General features: G+C 38.6%; 1 protein-coding gene across 5 annotated transcripts in view; it reads left to right on the forward strand.

Annotated features, from left to right (window-relative positions):
- The window catches only part of opa1 (OPA1 mitochondrial dynamin like GTPase), an 81,983-nt gene that overhangs the window by 31,461 nt on the left and 29,050 nt on the right, over positions 1-21,472 (forward strand). For all 5 annotated transcript variants that reach the window (XM_052018218.1, XM_052018215.1, XM_052018216.1 and 2 more), the window contains 8 exons: positions 1,744-1,808; positions 1,888-1,964; positions 6,630-6,795; positions 8,539-8,691; positions 10,602-10,710; positions 13,372-13,451; positions 17,408-17,548; positions 18,773-18,889. In XM_052018218.1, the coding sequence (XP_051874178.1) occupies positions 1,744-1,808; positions 1,888-1,964; positions 6,630-6,795; positions 8,539-8,691; positions 10,602-10,710; positions 13,372-13,451; positions 17,408-17,548; positions 18,773-18,889 (908 nt within the window). The remainder of the gene's footprint in view (positions 1-1,743; positions 1,809-1,887; positions 1,965-6,629; positions 6,796-8,538; positions 8,692-10,601; positions 10,711-13,371; positions 13,452-17,407; positions 17,549-18,772; positions 18,890-21,472) is intronic.

Consider the following 21,472-nt stretch of genomic DNA (forward strand, 5'->3'; position numbering starts at 1 on the left):
TGAGTCTCCAGGGATCAAAATCAATGATAGAAATACTAATTAATCATTGTAGGTAAAACAGATGAGTGTTGGGGAATTGCTGCTCCAATAGTATTCCATACAGTATATATTACATACAAGATTACTATATGCATAAAGGCACTCTGCAACTTCATGAATTTTACATGATCAATGTAACAGTGACCAAACAAAAGAGAATTTTTTTTTAAGACAGGAGCTAAAATCCTTTTTTTTTAAAAAAAAGCGAGAGTTTATGTTTTGGAATCAGGAAGGACTGATTTAATATGTGCAAGACTCCACCACCTTGGCGGCCACTGCTGTATTTTGTGAAAAAGCAAGTAGGGTTAGAAACTGAGTAAGGGAATTAAAATTAAAAAAGGTATTAGTTAATGTTGAAGGTGGTGCTTCTGTTAAACTGAAGCTCCAATCCTTTCTGCTGTACAGGCTATGCTGAGGTTTTGCATTCCAGTGAAGGAAATAGAATCCTGGCATAGCCCAGTTGTCATTGTGATTTCAGTTCCATTGCAAATGCAAGAGTGATGGGCACTGGTGAAAACAAAAATGCTGCTGAGGTGGTGGCAAGATGGTGGAAGTTGAATCATGGATGGAGTGGGGCTTGCAGATCTACTATAGATCCCATTTAGGAAAAACTGAACTTTAATGTACGGAGTGCATAATTAAGGCTTGTGGAGGAGGACTGACTATCAGAGCCATGTTATTTTCACCAAGGGTGAGAAATTAATTGAATTTTATTTAAACTATTTTCCTTATTCTAAGGGTTGCATTCTTTTGTTTTTTATAGGACTGAGAATGTCCTTTCTGATACATACATGGCAGAGATAAAAAACTGGATGCAATGGAAATTATACATTTTAAAGGAATATCTATATTGACATAATAAATGTACATGATATGGCAGTGACAACTGAGTGAGGCAGAAGGATAGATAATTTTAATTTAGCTGCTTAAACTTTAAAAATGGTGGAATGTGGGCAAAATTACTGTAGTTCAGACTGATAGAAATATCAGAGGCAAATATCAGTCCTGCTTAATGAAGAACAAGTTAGTAAAATGGATCAGCACCTTTTGACTGTGTAAAGTATATTTGTTGGGCATTGTCAATAGTTTTGGAGTCATAATCAAACTTAAGTCAAATTCAGCAGGGTGCATGAGTATCGGGGCAATTACACACAATGCAGGATGAAAAATGAAACCTTGTTCAATTCAATAACTTTTGATCTAACAGGATCCCAGTGAGAGTTATGTTTCAATGGTCAATACTTTTTGTTGAGATGTTGTTTTGTAGTAACTTCTGTAATACAGTCTGCAAAAGTATACAATCTAACAAGTTCAATTAAGTGGTGGACTGGCTGTCAGTTTAAGATCATGTTGTTTTCAGTTGTGTAAAAATGTTTTTATCAAACAGTTTTGGCAAATAATACTGAGATCAAAATAAAAGTTAGAATGTGGAGTTAAATGTTGAATGGGGAGCATACAAAGCATTTGGTTTAGAAAAGCTCTAGTGGTCTAGACTTGGCCCACAGATTTTTAGAAGTGTATGATTCATTAGTTACATCTTTTGTCAGCAAATTGCATACAAGTCAATGAGGGTTAGCTTTGGTTCATGGGTAAAGAAATTATGTCATGTTTTAGACTGGAACTATTTGTAGAGAGATTCCTTCACTCTCAAGATAATTTCAGCATTTCATGTAATTAACTAAAGTGTATTTTGTTTTATTATAGCTACTCGATTCAACCTTGAGACTGAATGGAAGAACAATTATCCTCAGTTGAGAGAACTAGACAGGGTAACATTCAATTCTTGTTTAATTGTTTTGGTATTTGTAATTTAGTAGTTCTTTCTAATTTTACTTTTTCTTTTATTAGAACGAGCTATATGAAAAAGCCAAAAATGAGATTCTGGATGAAGTGATCAGCTTAAGCCAGGTTACTCCGAAGCATTGGTAATGTTTATTTTACTTTGGAACAATACATTGAATTTTTTTAATTAAAGAACTAGAATCCAATTGAAATATTAATATTTTAAATAAATGTAAATAATTTCAGATTACTGGAATCAGTGTAAAATCTGGGGCTCAGTCTCTAGTTATATCGCTGAATCTGCTGATGGTGAATTGCTTTGGATTGCAGTGTATTCAGCAACAATAAAGCTCAAAGACTCAAGTGCCTAACATTGAATGTTGGGATAGCATAAGCAGCGCATTCCAATAATACTTGAACTTCAGAAGTAAACCTTCACAAGTTCCCATACCTTGCAGATGGAGGTTTTGTAAAATGAGGGAAGAGTCATTCTATTCTCATAAGTACAATTTAATCAAACGTAACCCTCTCCCTGGCGTCTTGCACCTCCTGCACAAGATACCCAAACCCTAATGCACTCCTCATCAACACTGAATGCCAACCCTGAGGTTCCCCCACCCCAAGATAACCCTTACAGCTTTAACAGTCCCTGCCCTCAACTAACCCCTACTCAAACCATCACAAACAAAGAACACACCACAATACCCAAAGTACACAGCCTTAAAAAAAGGAAGTACAAAAAGCAAACTCGCACGCAGAATCTTTAAGGCAAAATATTCTTGAGCCATTAGTGGGGGCATAACATACCCCAGCCTCCTAAACCAGCAGCCCCTGTTCATTAAGCTTGATTGCTCCTTCAACAACATCTTTTTTAAGAATCTGGATATTTACCTGAACCCTTGACTATAACCCAAGTCTGGGATGGATAAAGGCATGTGAAATTGGAATGAGGGAATAGGCCAGGACAAAATAGTAGTTACCAGTGAGGTTAATAGTTTGATGAGAATGACAAACACGAGGGATAATTGCCCTGCGCCTGCAAACTGACACCATAATTTGTGGTGCAGTATGATTTTTTTTCCCTTCGTCTGTAAAATTACCGGGACATCTAAAATTACTATCCTTTACAACTTTCAAACACTGAAAAAAGATGCGAAATGTACTTTCCCCGTGTGTTACCAAAGGGTAATTTGCATCAGCATGTACTTTTTGAGTCACTTTGTCCTTTCGCACATCACAAGACAACTTGGATAAGTCTGTCCCTCCTCTTTCCCTTAACTCTAAATCCATGTTTGCATTTAATATGCTATCTCAATTTTTTTTTTTACTGAAGCAGCTTCAGCAGCATCACATAGGCAGCTCTTATTATAATTTAAGCAAAGCAACTGCAAGTAAATGGGAGAATTTATTTTTCTTAAAATCTTGCTGTAATATTTTGAATCTGCATCTGGAATCTAATTTAACTTGAACAGTTAGTCCAAAATTAGATTCAGATTCCAATTAGTCATATGCACAGGGTGCAATGCACTTCCTTGCTCGTGTAGAACTCAGAGTAAACAGTGTACATGGCAATAATAAAAATAAATACAGCGGCGAGCACAGAACAACAGAATGGTGCAAAGTATAGTAGTGCAAAAAGAAATGTTAAAGTGTCAAATACTAGAGGAGATGTATTTAAGGTGAAGGGGGGAAATTTAAAGGAGATGTGTGGGGCAAGTTTTTTTTACACAGTGTGGTAAGTGCCTGGAATGGGCTGCTGGAGGTAGTGGTGGAAGCAGATATGACAGTGGCGTTTAAGGGGCCGTTAGATATGTGAATATGCAGGGAATGGAGGGATATGGATCATATCCAGGCAGAAGAGATTTAGTTTAATTCAGCATCGTGTTCAGTGCAGACATTGTGGGCTGAAGGGCCTCATCTTGTGCTATACTGTTCTATGACAATAACGGAAGAGCTAGAGTTAAGGGCTATGGCTGTGCGTTAATGATGGCTAGAAACTGTACTGATAATATCTCTTAATTGAATCCAGAATCCCTATTTAAAGGGAAATATTTTTTTCAGATAAACCTTCTTAATCATATACACAGAATGTATGCAATAAATTAGTATGGCAAGTTTGATCTCTAAAGTAAGTGTAGTTTATATAAGTACAGATTACTCTTGAAAATTCAGTATATTTCATACTTGAGTATGAATTATTTGGTAATTTATGAAGGAACATTAAAATGCAACAGAGTGGAAATGTACCATGATAAAGAGATGAATTGTTTTGCCGTGAGCAACCTGGAATAAAGAGTAGATGTTAGACCATGAGAAATGGGAACCTCATGATAATCTACTGTTCCTATTTCTTATGTAACATCTGCTATTCAATAAAATCATGGCTGATGCATCTTTCTTCAAGACCACTTTCCTGTCCTTTCCCCATAATCCTTGATGTTTATTCCCTTATTGATCAAATATCTATCCATCTCTGCTTCAAATATATTTTGTCTCAATTTTGCATGTTCCATTTAATTGTATTTTAATGTAAGATAATGTTTTGGTCCACATTCATTGGACTGTGCCTGAAGTGTTTTTGATAATTACTTATGCAGTACACCAGGAAATGATGACTATGGGGAAAAAAATGTTTTATATTTGTGCTAGCTCAAAAAGCCAAATCTGTGACTAGTCACTCTTCTGAAATACACTACAAATAGATCCTGTACTTGCACCATGTCTGGTTAGTATTCAAGCAGAATACAAAGGTTACAGTTATTTATCCAGTGATTTATTCTCTTATTCTGTGAAAGATTACCACATTTCATTGTTTCTTTGTCATTCTTTCTTATTTGTATTTCCTTCTGTAATTTTTCAATGGTCAGATCAAAGGTTGATATAATTTGATATTTTTTCCTATACTGTTAATTCCAGCATACACGTGGTCAAAAAAAAGTCCATCAACACAGTTAATCTTTACTTCTGTAAATATAGTATAAAATACAATATCATTTAAGAGTTGAAGGGTTAAAGACCAGTTTATTTCCTAATAGTCCTATTGATTAGAGTGAAATATTTTAGTTGGCTAGTAAAGGACTTAAATCTGTTCCCTAAAGGAAGTACTTGGTTGTTCTGGGAATCCATGATAGATTAATAACTCTCAGAAACTGAGAAGGAGATAGATCAAAGTTACTGAATCAATTTGATGATGAATTGTTCAGTGCTTTCTATTGTGTTTGGTATCTTATTAGTATAAGCACTAGGTGGGCATAGTTTCTGAAACTGGTTTGTGTTGGTATGAATTGAACACAATGATATTTTACTTATTGGTCTGAAAATATTTTTAAAAATGGGGTTACGATGAAACTGAAATGCAGCAGCTGGCAGGTATCAGTTTTTAATACTTGTGGATAGTTCAAAAAAGTGGGAATCAATTGCATGCACTGTGTAGTATGCATTGATGAAAGGGAAATGCTGAAAAGTATGTTGTAAAGATTTTTTTCCATGTAGCAGTGATTTTTACATTGATGTTCCAAATTAATACAAAACTTCAGGGTACTTGAATTAACACATGACTGACCCGTTCACTGAATCAAGTTCTCATGAAAGCTGGCTTAATTTGTTCAGCTTGTGCTCAGATAATCTTTGCTTATCAAGGCCAAATGTTGGATTTAAGCAAGTTTTGCTTGCTATTCAACACAAAAGCATTTAGGAGAGGATAAAAAAAAGTTAGGCTGACCAAGGTGGGGAAAAAAGGTAGCTTAGCATGAATTAATTTGTAATATGCAAAGCTTTGCAACTTAAAAATGCTTCTAAAGGTTTAACTGAAGTGTGGAGGTGTATGCATTTCAATTTTTTACATTTGCTGTTCAAGAAAATACTCTGCCCAGGATTCTGCATTAGAGACAGCCTGAGACTGTCAATCCTACAAAGAGTTGCACTGCCCAACTAAAACACAGAATTCATCATAGCACAAGTTATCCACTATCTGGTCATGAACCTCCTCTTATCTCTCATTTGTTGTTTTGTTTTTGCAGAACCTCATGTTAGTCAAAATCTTAGACATGGCAATGACCTGTTTGATCTGAAAATGGTTTGTTTTTCAGTACAAATTCTGGATGGAGAATCTTTCCATCTCAAAGAAAGTGCCATGAATCACTAGCTGATGCCTCTTACTCGATGGCTCCAGAGAGAATCCACTTTTCATTCAATATGAAATTTATAGTGAAAATTTGTATTTTGAAGTCCTGTTATTAAATTTACATTGGAAGTGATGCATTTTGAATTGATTTCTGAGATGTGTGCATGTTAGTATTTGAGAATGAAGATTAAAGCTCTTGCCTCAGATTACCTCTGTTCTGGTAATCTACTTTGAGGATCCACAGCTAAAAGAAAGACTTGTTTGGCAGTTATAAGCAGTTTCAGTTTTACAATGATTATTTTCTATTTTTTGAGGCTTTTGTTTGTACCATTTTGAATACCATTATTACTTTTCAGTTGGGTGAAATTTGTGTGAATTACAAGTAAATTCTCTGGCCTTTTCCCACAGTCAGTTGATTATTTTATGTGTTTACTCAAGAAAACAGAGTTTGGAAAAAGACTTCAGAGCTTGTTCAACAGGGTCACCCACTACAATATTTAAACAATTAATGCTTTAATTATATATTAACAAGAATATGTTCAGATGTTGGTACAGCAGGAAGCAAGATTTGTGCACAAGGTGTGTGTGTATGTATAAATATGTTCCTTGGATTCACCTTGCCTTCAACAAAAAATAAAATGTGTGAAAAAAATTTGGCTTATTGGAATTCTAAATTTGCTTCTAGGGAAGAAATTCTGCAGCGGAAGCTATGGGAAAGAGTCTCCACTCATGTGATGGAGAACATTTACCTTCCTGCTGCTCAGTCTGCGAATTCGGGCACATTCAATACCACAGTGGACATCAAGCTCAAGCAGTGGACAGATAAACAACTGCCTCGCAAAGCAGTAGAGGTTTGAATCAGCTTGCATATTTGCTCTCATTCTTGCATCATTTGCTGACATTTTAAATTGAGTGAGTGATTGTTCAGCTTGAGTTTTTCCTTAAAACAATTCATATAAAGAGAGCTGAAAGGAATACATTTATAAATAACTACTTTCACTTGCATAGTCTATCTTTGAGAGAGTGACTTGTATTTGTGTAACTTTTGTCATCACTAGTAAATCTGTCAAAGCATGTACAGTATCCTGGTCCTGATGAAGGGTCTCAACCCGAAACATCGACTGTTTATTTCCCTACATAGATGCCGCCTGACCTGCTGAGTTCCTCCAGCATTTTGTATGTGTTGCTCCAGATTCCAGCATCTGCAGAATCTCCTGTGTGTCTGTACAGTATCTACTTGGACTCTTTTATTCTGTCTCGCTGTTCTATCTTCTCACTTCTGCATTCTCTCTTGCTTTGCATTCTTTCATCCTGTTTTTGTGCTACTCATTCTCCTCTACTTGCCCTACCTTCCCTGCCAATCCTGGTATCGGGAGTGCTAAGGCCCTAGCATGTGACAAAGCAATTAGCTTTCATGTGAAAATTATTGCATTTATTGTCCATCTCAGACAAGCTCACCCTATCCTTCCCCCATTGCTCATATGTGTCCTTATAGAGATTGGGACCCTGTACTTGCCCAGTAGGCTTTATCTTAAGACTGCTCACTTGAAATATAACACAGATGGAAGTTTGAAAAACACGATGGTGCTGGAGGAACTCAGCAGGCCAGGCAGCATCCATGGAGAACAGCAGGCGGTCAATGTTTTGGGTCAGGACCCTTCTTCAGAACTGAAAATAGGAAAAGGGGAAGCCCAATATATAGGAGGGAAAAGCAGAGCAGTGATAGGTGGACAAAAGAGGGGAGGCAGGATAGGCACAGGGTGGTGATAGGTAGACGCAGGTAAGAAATACTTTAGGTAATCCCACCCTCCTTCCCCACAAACCCCCTCCCCCACCATACTTCTTCTCTTCTTCCCTTTCCTAGCCTCTTTCTTTTCCTCTCTTTTCTTACCTTTTACCCATCCCCCGGTGGATCTGCTCTCCCCTCCGCCCCTTTTCCTATCTTCAGTTCTGAAGAAGGATCCTGACCCGAAACATTGACCGCCTGCTTTTCTCTATGGATGCTGCCTGGCCTGCTGAGTTCCTCCAGCATCATCGTGTTTTTCATCTAGATTCCATCTACAGATGGAAGTTTTATGCTTTGTATAACTTGGTATCTCAGTGCAATATGTTCGGCCACAATGTTGGAACCTGAAGGATTTCTTGTTCAGCATCTGATGTTCTGTAATGTGCACAATTTCTCCATTTTCCCATCAAAACAGCCATTTGCTCCGTAGGCCACTGACTGAGACCAGTGGTGGCCAGCATGCTTAAAGGTCATTAAAAACTGGAATTTGTAAAGTTAATAATTGAATTCAATGTGAGTTAAATTAGATCATTCCAGTCAACAATTCTATGTTTTTAAATTGTAGTTTCAATACTTTTGCCAATATTTATCATACATTTATTTTAAACATTTATTTAAGAGCAGTGCTAAAAATAAATGTTTCTCACTGAGGAATTTAATGTAGTATAAAGTGTGCAAGTGATGTTAGGGACAGGTTATATAAATGAAAGTTATTGGAGTAATTATTCCTAGTTAAGTGATTTCACTAAATATTTAGGACTAAACACTTCAAGCAATTTCATTCACAGGAGTACATTCTTGTTTTCAGGTTGCTTGGGAAACATTGGAGGATGAGTTTGCCCGCTTTATGTCTGAGCACAAAGGGAAGGACCATGATGACATATTTGACAAACTAAAACAGGCTGTCAAAGATGAAAGTATAAAGCGTCACAAATGGAATGAACAAGCTGAAGACAGTCTGGTACAAAATCAGTTGATCTGTATAAACTCTTCTGAATTAAATTGATGTAATTAAGGAGTTCCTGAATATATTAAAAGTTTAGTTTAGTAGTTTGTATAGTTAGCAGTATGTGAGGTTGTTACACAAGATGAGCTGTACTTTATTTGTATAGACTGAGGATTGCTTACCAGAAGAAAAGAGGAGGGATAAACAGGTCTTTTCAGAATGCCAGGGCATATTAGAGGTGCAGCGAAAGGCTCAGTGTTGGGCCTCAGCTGATTGCAATCTATATCAGTGATTTAGCTGTGGAGATTGATTATAATGTATTTAAGTTTGATGATATAAAGCTAGTGAAGAAATAAGCTATAATAAGGTTGCAAACTCTACAAAAAGATATAAATTGGCTAAAGAATTGAACTAAAAGGTGACAGACTGAGTATAATGAGGAGGGGGATAAATTATCCACCTTGGTAGGAAGAATGGAAAAGTCAAATTGTTTTTAAAATGTTACAAAACTACAGCCATTCCTCTATCGACAAAAGGGATGAATTCCTGGAAAACATTTTGTTCAGTGAAATTTTAGAAATCATAAACGCTGGGCAAAATATGTAATGGGTATTTCAGTATAGTGTATTTCAATGCACGCAGGGTGGAACTCTGCACATTTAAAGAAAAATGCTTCCTCCAATCGAACATGTACTCAGAGTCAATAACAATATGGCACAAATTTATAAATCAAACATTTATAAATTGAGGAATTACCACTAATCCAGATTGGGAATCCTTGTTTACAAATTGCAGAAACCTAGAAACAGACCAAGCAAGAAAAAAGCAAATGATATTCTTTTACCTTTGTTGCAAGTAGGTTGCAGTGTAAAAGTGCGGAAATCTATTTGAAGAATGGTGTACAGCTTTGGTTTCCTTTATTCCTCAGGAACTGAGTAAAATGGGAGTATATTCTCTAGGGTTTAGTAAAACAAGAGATGATCTGGTTAAAATATATGCCTTCTGACAAGTCTATTAATCTTCGTCATGGAGCAAGAAGATCAAAGAATACAGGAAAAGGGCAGGAAAGAGAGGAGTTAAAATAGTTCAGGCAGGATCCTGTTGAATCGTGGAGCAGGGTTGGTCTTTTTGCTCATCTTTAGGTTCTAGAGTAAAACATGTTATTTTATTTATGTTTTATTTGAAATTAATTTAGATCAAAGGACTTTAATGCAATTTTAATATTTACCATCACTTCTGTAATTTAATATATATTCAAAGTGATGGTATCCAAATTATGTTTAGTTGAGACAATTAAAGCTCTTCACACCACATTATCTAAGTGGAAGGTTGTTCTCTGTACTAAGTAATAACGTTTTTAATTACAGCTTTGAGGAACATTTATGTATGCCTACGATTGATGAGTTCATTTTTATGCTTGGGTGTGTTGTTTGCTACTACTGTTCATGTTTTTAAGAGTATAGTTATTAGCAGGATTGAGATCCTAGCCAGGAAAAACACATTTTAATGAGTAGAGAGTAGTATTATCAACTGGAGAATGATTGGAATATGTCCTCTCAGCTGGAGTAAATTGGAGAAAAGAAATAGAAAACAGTTTGTGAAATTGTTTTCATTTGCCAAAAAGCTAAATGTGGCAAAAATGTAAAAATCCAAGCTAATCCTGAACTGACACTGTTTAAGATTCTTTGCTTATGGTTAATGTTTAATTTAATTTAATTTGAAGATATCAAGATTTTGTCTGCACAATGAAATAGGCATTGCATTCCTTTTTTTAATTAAACTTTAGAGGTATAGCATATCTTGTTACAATGCCAATTCTTTCAATAGTATTAAATCCCAGATTATAAAGTGCAAGCATGCTGAAAATAGGATTTGATACTTTTCTTCAGTACATTCATATTTAATTATTGCTCTTGTTTTTTTAGCGAGTAATCCAGCACAATGCTTTAGAAGATCGTTCTATATCTGACAAACAGCAATGGGATGCAGCAATCCATTTCCTGGAGGAAACACTGCAGTCCCGTCTTCGAGACAGTAAGTTTACAAACATTTAATTAAATTCCTAATCTCAGCAGTGACTTCATAGGTTAGGTTTCAAACTTGTTCCCTCTTTTTAATAAAAACAGAAAATGCTAGGGACATGCAGCAAGTCAGGCAGCATCTGTGGAAAGGGAAACCAAGTTAACATTTCAGATCAAAACCCTTCATCAGAATTGGAAAGTGAGAAAACAAGTTAATTTCATGTTGCTTAGGGGGTGGCCAAGGGACACATAGGACAAAGGGAGATGCTGGATCACAATCCCACCCTGTCTGATTTATCTGTGGCCTCGTACACTTCCAATGAGGTGCAGCAGAGGCTTAAGGAACAGCAAGACATCATCCATCTGAGCATGTAGTAGCTTTTGGACAACATATCGAATTCAACAGTTTCAGTTAAACTGCTTTTTTCTGTTTGTATCAGAAATAGCTAGTTCTAATGTAAGGTTTTCCATCTATAATATTAACTATTCAGTTTTTCTCACTCCACAGATATTGCCCAATCTGTTAAGCATTTCCAGCATTCTTCTTTTGGTTTCAAGTTTCCTCTCAAACTCTTGACCTGCATGGCTTTAACACATCCCTTTAATTTTTCTCTCTAACTTGCTTCATTAATCTACCAACCAGATGGATTTGCTTACAGTAGGATCACCTTTGCAACCCGGGCCTCAACCTATCTGAGGTATTCCTCAATCTATCAGAGTCTCTTTGTCCAATCCAACCCCCTTCATCCTCTCTGCAATTTAAAATTATCTCTTTTTCTCAGTGATGATGAAGAGTCTTTAGTCTGATATATTACTCTGTTTCTCTTTTCACAGGTGCTGCCTGACCCACTGAGTATTTCCAATATGTTTTGTTTTTATTTCAGATTTCCAGTACCTGCAGTTTTGTGATTTTCATTTGTCCTTCTGGATGTGCCTTATCTGTCAAAGTATTGAGGGGAACAGACTCTTTCAAGTTTTGTAAATAATGTGGGATTGATGACTCACTATTCCAATGTGCATACTAAAGTCAGAGTGCATTTGGTAGTTTTTCTGGTTTTCCATGTATTCAACTTTGCACAAAGTAGCCATTTAAAACCAGTTTGAACAAGTACAAAAATGTAAAAAAAGAGGATTACAATGTGTCCAATTGTTGTTCTTGACTCATGATATTTGGCTCCTGTCTGCAGGACTCCATTTTTACTTCATCTCCATAGGTGGCTTGCATTGAACACCACAAATTATACCGTCTGGCTTCCTGTTTGTTAACACTAGACGCATAGATTCTGTCAATGCAAATCTCTTGAACATCTTTGCATTCTAGTACCGTGATAGGCTAACTGCCCTAAGGTGGTACAGGCCAGATCATTAGATATATTTAAGGTGGAGTTAGGTGAATATTTGAAAGATTGGCGGTTAGGGGGAACTGGCAGAGAAGATGAGCTGAGGCCAGCATAACTTGGCCATGATCATATTGAATGGCGAGGCAGGTTTGAGGGGGCTGGTGGCATCCTCTTGCTCCTATTTTCTTGTGTTGTTGTGTGTATTGTGCCCCTGTACTACTATGAAATTTTAACAACTATTCTCTATCCCCTTTTTCATGTTTATTTTTTGTTGTGACTTCTTGTAAGCTGTTTTTTTTTCCCACTTTCCCTGTGGACTTCTTATTTCAGCAAAGCCTCCTGTTTGATTTCCAATTGCTTGATTAGTTTTGCTCAAATCTGACATATCCCACCTTCCCCTTCCCCCACCCCACCCTCTTTCCACCAATGCAATATCCGTTTAAATTCTCCCAGCATTATTTATCCTTTTGGAAAAACTTGATGTGTTTCAGTTCAGGAAATGGCTGTTCCCTTGTCTTACCCTTTTCCTCCTTCCACAAAATCCCAGGAAGTGAATATTTTCCTCCTTCAATGGCCTGATTTTCTGTTTTCTTGTGGGATGGACTCGAGTCCAAACATCATAGCTGTTTTTCTGTGCTGGTGAAAAGCCAGTGCTCCATTTTGTCCCAGCTAATGTCGCTTCTAAAACAAGAAAACTGTTGAGATTACAAAAAATTCAACATTGAAAATTAAGAAAATAAAGTTCCATGAAATCTATCTGATAGCATAGCTGTTGAGTTTTGTTGAGATGGGAAAAGATAAGTGTTAACTGAAATAAAATTACCTAGGTCACATGCTTGGAAAGGAAGAAGATCAACTTGGTCGCACATTTCTGTCTTTCTGTTAAACAAATGAGAATGCTGCTCCATGTTTTGGTACAAAATACAAGAGCAGTGTCATCCACATGAATGTCCTACTGTAGAGACCTCAGCACCAAATCCATACTGACACTGATGCACAACTGAGGGAGAGCTGCATTTTCAGAAGTGCCACCCTCTAGATGGGATGTTAAACTAAAACACTGTCTTGACTACTCAAAGAAGAGCAGGAGACTTTTCCTTAGTGCCCTGGGTAATATTTACCCCTCAATTAACATGGCTAAAACTGATTATGTAGTCATTGTCACATTGCTCTTAATGGCAGTTTGAGGCCAAATTGGCTGTTTACTTGAAAAGTGACTACATTGTCAAAGGTGCTTAATTGGCTCAGCTGCGGTTTGAAAAGCATTATATAAATACATATCTTTTCCTTTTTACAAGACCAGAATTCTCATGTATGCCTCGTTATTTTAATAGCTGAATCTGTAATTCACGATATGGTGGGACCAGATTGGCAAGAAAGATGGTTATACTGGAAATCACGATCTCCAGAGCAGGTAAGATAAAGACATCTGTAATACACACTGTATATTTCCAGTTCTTAATGCCACTAAAACTCCATTTAAAGAAAGGAAAGTGAATAAGTGTTAAACATTGATGGAAGTAAGAGAAAAGTAACATGAACACTACCTCGATATTCTTATTTTGCACCATTTATTTATTTTTGTAACTTATAGTAATTTTTATCTCTTTATGTCTTGCACTATACTGCTGCCGCAAAACAACAAATTTCATGACACGTCAGTGATAATAAATCTGATTCTGAACCAATTGATCTTGAGATTACTACCATCTGCTGGACAATTTAGGAATGGGCAAGTTAGGCAAGTGAATGCATTATTTTTGATGTCTAAGTCGAGTTTATTTTCATATGCACGAGTACGTATATGCACAGGTGCAATGAAAAACTTACTTGCAGCAGCATCACAGGCACATAGCATCATATAAGCAGCATTCACAAGAAAAACATAAATCATATGCAATTTTTACAAAAAAGGACATAATTAAAACAAAAAAATACAGAGTCCATTTTAGTGCAAAGTGATCAAAGTGGTCATAGTGTTGCTAATCTGTAGTGATTAGAGTTTTGCAAATGGATCAGGAACCGAATGGTTAAAGGGAAATAGCTGTTCTTGAACCTGATGGTGTGGGACTTCAGGCTTTTGTATCTCCTGCCCAGTGGTAGCTGTGAAAAGATGGCATAGCCCGGACGGTGGGGATCTTTGATAGATATTGCTTTCTTGTGACAGTGCCTCCTGTAGATACTACTGATGTTGGGAAAAGATGTACCCTTGATGTATTGGGCTGAGTCCACAACTCTCTGAAGCTTCTTGCATTCCTATGCATTCGAATTGCTGTACCAGACCACGATGCAACCAGTCAGGATACTTTCAACAGTACATCTGTAGAAGTTTGTTAAGAAGATTTCGCTTGTCAGCGAAGACTTTAACTTCCTAAGAAAGTAGAGATGCTGGCACACTTTCCTTACGATTGCAACTATGTGCAAGGCCCAGGACAGGTCACCTAATGTGTTTACACCCAGGAATTTAAAGCTGCTGACCCTCTCCAGTGCTGATCTCCCCAGTGTGGACTGGTGCATGTTCTCCCTCCTTCCCCTGCCTGAAGTCACCAATCAGCTCCTTAGTTTTACTGACGCTGAGTGAGAGGTTGTTGTTATGGCACCACTCAACCAGGTGTCCTAACTGACCCTGGTAAGTTGACTCATCACCACCTGTGATTTGTCCAAAAACAGTAGTGTCATCGACGATTTGAAGATGGCATTGGAGCTGTGCTTAGCTACACAGTCGTGTGTATAGAGAGTAGAGCAGGGGGGTTAAGCATACAGTTCTATGTTCATTTGTCTGTGCTAAGCATGTGCCTGTGTTGATGGTCAGTGACAAGGAGATGTTGTTACTAATCCTCACTGATTGAGGTCTGCCAATGAGGAAGTTGAGTATCCGGTTGCAGAGGGAGGTACAAAGGCCCAGGTCTTGAAGCTAGATGATGAGTTTGGACAGGATGACAGTGTTGAACACCGAGCTGTAGTCACAAGATCACAAGACAAAGGAGCAGAAGTAGGCTATTCGGCCCATCGAGTCTGCTCCGCTACCTCGCCATGAGCTAAACTATTCTCCCATCTAGCCCCAATTCCCGGCTTTTTCCCATATCCCTTGATACCTTGACTAATTAAATACCTATCAATCTCCTCCTTAAACACCCCCAATGATTGGGCCTCCACAGCTGTATGTGGCAGCGAATTCCATAAATCCACTACCCTCTGGCTAAAGAAATTTCTCCTCATTTCTGTTCTAAATGGGTACCCTCTAATTCTAAGACTCTGCCCTCTTGTCCTGGACTCACCCACCAAGGGAGACAACTTAGCCACATCTACTCTGTCCAGTCCTTTCAACATTTGAAATATTTCTATGAGGTCTTCTCTCATTCTTCTGTACTCCAGTGAGTACAGTCCAAGAGCTGACAAACGCTCCTCGTATGTAAGCCCTTTCATTCTGGGAATCATCCTCATAAATCCTAGTCGATGAACAGCAGCCTGACGTATGGTTCCTCTTGTCCAGATGGTCCAGAGCAGAGTAAAGAGCCAGAGAAATCACATCTGCTGTTGACCTGTTGTGGCGGTAGGCAAATGTGGATGCATAGTTTCTGCTTGGTGATGAAGGAATGGCTTTTGCTGTTCATAACACTTGCATTCACTCAAAAGTTCTGTAGGCTTTTACGGTTATCAATTAAAGCATGGGCACTTTCTAGAAGGGAATGTGGAACTAAGCAGACTGAAGAATCTTTACTGAGGCGTGTAGTGTCCAATGTAGCAAGTAAAAGTATTGGTACGTACTGCAGTGTAAATTCATGTTCAAGTTAAGCTCCGGTGCAAGTGCATAGTCCACTGAAAGTGGAGTCACAAGTAGAAAGGATGGTGAAGAAGGTGTTAGGCACACTGGCCTTCATCAGTCAGAGCATTGGGTATAGGAATTGGGAAGATGTGTTGCAGTTATACAAGACGTTGCTGAGGTTGCACTTGGAGTATTGTGTACAGTTTTGGTTACCCTGTTATAGGAAAGATGTTATTAAAATAGAGTGGAGAAAAGATTTATCAGGATGTTCCCTGGACTTTGGGGACCTGAGTTACAAGGAGAGGTTGTGTAAACTAGGACTTTATTCCCTGGAACGTAGGAGATTGAGGGGTGATCTGATAGAGGTATATAAGATCAGGAGGGGCATAGACAGGGTGAAAGCACAGTCTTTTTCCCAGGAAGAGGGTGCTAAAAACAAGAAGGCATAGGTTTGGGATCAGAGGGGAGAGATTTAAAAGGGACTTCAGGGGCAGCTTCTTCACACAAAGGGTGCTGCATATTTGGAATGAGCTGCCAGAAATAGTGGTTGAGGTGGGCATGTGAGGAACATTTAAAAGCCATCTAAATAAGTACCTGGATAGGAGAGGTTTGGAGGGCTATGGGCCAAATGTGGGCAGATGGAACTAGCTCGCTGGACAACACAGTCATCATGGAGGAGTTGGGCCAAAAGGCCTGTTTCCATGCCGTATGACTCTATGATGCTAAACAGATGGAAAAAAAGATAACCGTAAGAAATTGGAAGAGGACTAGGCCATGTGTCTCTTGAGCCTGCTCTCTCATTCAGTAAGATCATCACTGATCCATCTTTCCTCAATTTTAATTTACCACCCTTTCCCCAGAACCCTTGATTCCATTACTGATTAAAAATCTATCCATATTCGCTTTTAATATCGTGAAGATTCATCATCCACATCTTCCAAGGGCAAAGAATTTCAAAGACTTGGACCCTTTGGATCACAGAGTTATAGAGTTGTACAACAAAATAACAGCAAGCTATATGTCCTCATTGGGTTACTTTTTTGTTGAATATTTAAGTCATGAAATCGGATATATAACTCAAAGCTTACACATATTAGGTCTCTATATACAGTAGATCATTATATTTCTGTAAAGTTTATTTGGGGAATATGTTAATTCATTCTGTTTCTGACATCACCAAGACGGGTTATGAAGAATAGAAGTGATTAATTTGCAACACACAGAGTCGAGACTTCTTGACTCCCTAACTGAATGTGAAGCAACAATCTGATCACTAATTGTGTTATTGTTGGATTGATTGGCAAGGTATAATCCCTAGAACTACCAGGGTCAAATTTATAAGCCATTTGGCTTTATTTCTGATGTCTTGAGAGTCTTTGAGTATTTGGTACAAAATTAGTTTGTTAAAGATGTATGATTTGGCAATTTGATTATACCAAATAAATATAGCATTCTATAATACGCTGAAACTTGTATTGTCCACTTGCATGGATCAATGAAGACCTATAATCTGCTTCAGGCTCAAATTGCTAACTAGTATTTTCCCATTCTTGTACTTCAATGTTACTTGCTTGACACCTAAGAGATCATCTTTTTCACTCCAGCACATTCGAAGTGAAACAAAAGCTGAATTGGAGCGTCTGTTAAGAATTAATGAGGAGCACACAGCTTATCTTGCCAATGATGAAGTTACAACAGTTCGTAAAAACCTGGAGGCTAAAAGTGTAACTGTGGACCCCATTCTGGTAAGTAAAATTCACCAAATTTATTTGTACAAATGTTTTACTTTATTTCCAAATCCAGCAAAATGTTATGTCTAATTTCACGTGTACATGCTGATATGCTTTAATATTTGTTTCATTAACTAGCACTTTATGGCTGTTACCCATTTTGAGGTACCTTTTATGAATTGACTTTGACACTTTGGGGGAAAAAATAAACATAACTCACTCTTCATTTCTGAAGGATACTGAATAAATGTATTATTTTTCATATTAAAATTAACCATGCAAGCATATCTTCCCCTCCCCACCCCTTTCTATCTTTCGCAGGGACCGCTCGCTCCGCGACTCCCTCATTTACTCCTCCACACTCCCCCTTCCCCCCCCACACCCATCCCGCTTCACCCCAGGAACTTTCCACTGCCCCTGCCATAGATGCAACACCTACCCCTACACCACCTCTATCCAGGGACCCAAACAGTCCTTTCAGGTGAGACAGAGATTCACCTGCACCTCCCTTAATATCATCCACTGCTTTCGGTGCTCCAAGTGTGGCCTTCTTCACATTGGTGAGACCAAACGCAGACTAGGTGACCTTTCGCATAACTGCAACCTGCATCTTCCCATTGCTAGACACTTCAACTCCTCCTCCCACACTATCACTGATATGACAGACTGCAGTCTCCTCCACTGCCAGGAGAATTCCAAGTGCAAACTGGAGGAACTGCACTTCATCTTCTGTCTTGGAACCTTGCAGCCTAATGGCATAAATATTGAATTCTCCCACTTCAGGTAATCCCCACCCCCGCCACACCATGCTCCTTCTCTTCTTCCCTTTCCTAGCCTCTTTCCCTCTCTCTGCGTACCTTTGACCTGTCTCCCGGTGGATCTGCTCTCCCCTCCTTTCCCCGCACCTGCCTATCACTATCTCTTAGCTGCATCTACCTATCACCACCCTGCCTCCCCTCTTTCGTCCACCTATCACTGCTCTGCTTTTCCCTCCTATATTATTGGGCTTCCCCTTTTCCTATCTTCAGTCCTGAAGAAGGGACCTGACCTGAAACGTTGACCGCCTGCTTTTCTCCACGGATGCTGCCTAGCCTGCTGAGTTCCTTAGCATCATCATGTTTTTTTATGCAGAAGTATGACAGTTTAAAGCAATTTCTGCAGTCCTCTTAAACCGGAGTAATGAAGTTTTTGAAATGCATTATTAAGTTTATTTCATCTTTAAGTGTATTCTGACTCTAGATTAAAGATACTTGGCATCAAATTTACCGAAGACACTTCTTGAAGAAATCACTGAACCACTGTAATCTTTGTAGAAGAGGTTTCCACTATTATCAAAGGCACTTCATAGATTCTGAGGTATGGATACATAAAATAGAAAGAAAATGCCTAATGTCCTTAAAGCCTACTTTATATTTTGTTTTGTAAAGTGTCACTGTCTTCAGTTGCATGTTGCCTCTCTCATGGGTGTGTCAAAATAGCTGATGACAGATTCATCTCAAACAGTTTGACACAAGCAGTAGTAGAAGACACAAAAGCAAAACTTTAAGCTTGGCAATGTGATTTTAGAATAGGTTGAAACAATGTTACTTACTGCAGTCTGTGGCTATTGATTTCAGCTATAATAGTTCCAAATGGGAATATTTGATGATTCCCTCGGGATCTGTGCAAACGTTTGCCCCTCTCCAGCGCCTTTTTGAATCAACCGCTGCTGCAAAACAACAAATTTCACATCTTTTAAGCCAGTGATAATACATCTTCTGAGAATAGATAGCCACATTACGTGTTACAGAGCTATTCAGTTTCTCCGAGTTTCTCAATACCTTGCTAGTAAAAAATTTTCAGGACAAATTGTTATACAAGACATTTAAAATGAAAGTAACATTTCTAACTGAATTCTTAGAACAATTCACCTTTCTATAACAGAAACACAATCCCAATTCTGCATTCTCCATAAAAGTTGTCTATGTTGCAGACCATCATTGCATCTGATTATCTGCAATGCAACAATAAAAAACAATGTCGCTCTGCAATGATTGCAACAAGGAAGGGGGAAGATTTTCAGTGGAGGAAACGCAGATGGCTTTGGAGGACCACTTGGAGTATCTTTGGTTTATAAAGCCCAGCTTTGGACTTCATTTCTGCATGAGTTTTATCACTCTGGACCTTTTCTTTGTCATTTGTTCATGTTTGTGAACGTAGTTGGCGACGTTGCATTGATTGCGCGTCCCTGGCAGCCCATGAATTGAGGAGAATGTTAAGAGTCAATCACATGGGTGGGCCACTGGCATATAGAGACCATTACTTTCTCTGATGGACTTGCCAGCAGCCTTGGTGGGGAACTTATGTTTCTGGATCATGGTCCAGAGCTGGTCCTGTAACTGTACCTCCATGTCAGCACATCAAATAGCTGGCAGATAACAGCAAGGGCTCAGTCGCAGTGATTAAATCATCGTAAGAGAGGACAGCAAATGCCACTCACCCAGGGCTTTGGAGTGCTTCAGCAACTCTAGTGATTTGTTGCAGATTGTTAGGATGTTCTACTACCCTGTAAGCTCCTATGAAAACTGAAGTTCCAAACTATGATGATCTCATCTTGAAGTTGCATGGCAGAAACTTTAACTTACTCTGCATCGCTCATACGTTGGGTGGTTCTACTAGTGCTGCAATCAGGTATGATTGGCCATCAGCTACAGTATTGTGGTTGGGTGCAAAGGTGTGCTAATGGAATTGCCCATCAGTTTCATGCTAGAAAGGCTGGGCTCCAAGCCCTGCTCCAAGACTGGTATGAGATTGATAGTGGAGGACTCCACATTTTTTGATAAGGCATGTAGGTTTTCTGCCAGATATACCAGTACACAAACATTTCCTCGCAATACCCATATTTCACTCCTGCAGCTGTCCTGTTAAATCCTCACCTGAGTCTTCTGGAGCAGAACTCTTGTGTTTTCTCCACTGAGGAGATGACACCTGTACTATTCTTTTCTCCTCCCCTGGCAACCAGTCTCTCCTGCCTTTTAACTCGCCACCTGTATATCCTGCCTCGTCGTTCACCTCCGTGTGGAGCATCAGCATCTGACTTAGGGCTGTATGTATCAAATCAATTGAGGATGTAACTTTGTTTTCAATTTTTCTTTTTCTACCACCATCTGACACAAAGGTAGAAGAAAAGGATTGTGGTAAAGTGAATGTGCAAAGTTAAATATTGCTTGCTTGTGCCACCTGTAGTCTGTAAATCAGAAGACCCTGTTGGATGAAAAGAAGACCCTGTTGGATGAAAAGAAGTAGGATTTGAGAAGTAGCTTCATATGGCGATTTTGCCATTTACAAAGATTCCTTCCTCCTGCCCCCACCCTTGTCTGCCTTGCTCATAATAATGGCTGCGACAATTATGCTGAGGTTTGTCTCCTCCATTGGGGTAATGTAATGCAACTACGCCTTCCCCTGAAAGTGAGCTGGTGAATGTGCTTATGTGCTACCTTGCCCTGCATGAAAACATGAAGTGCGTAAGTATTACAGAACGTGTTGGTTCACTGTCTGACCATGTGCAACCTGTGAAATGTGCGTCAGTGGTAAATTGAGGTGCATAAATGTTGAATATGAGTACTGGTGAACATAATTGTTAACTGAGTGATGAGGTTGTGGTGAATGAGAAGTGTTTAATGTCAGGGATGGAATTTGATATGGAATTTAACGTGCATTAATTTGACCGTGTCAGCATGAAAAATCATTGAACAATTTACAGTACTGTGTCCAAGTCTCTGGGACTTGATTTCTAGCACTGACTGACATAGCAACTTTTCCTACCACCTTTACAATATGTGTGATGGGAGCATCCTAACCTCTACAGATTAAAATATCACTTGTGCTTTGGTGCTTTGGAACTCTTCCATCATGGTCTTCAATTTAGCTCCAACCACCGCCGCCCCCCCCCCCAACCCC

Source organism: Pristis pectinata, chromosome 6 (genome assembly GCF_009764475.1).
Source record: "Pristis pectinata isolate sPriPec2 chromosome 6, sPriPec2.1.pri, whole genome shotgun sequence".
Taxonomy (NCBI): domain Eukaryota; kingdom Metazoa; phylum Chordata; class Chondrichthyes; order Rhinopristiformes; family Pristidae; genus Pristis; species Pristis pectinata.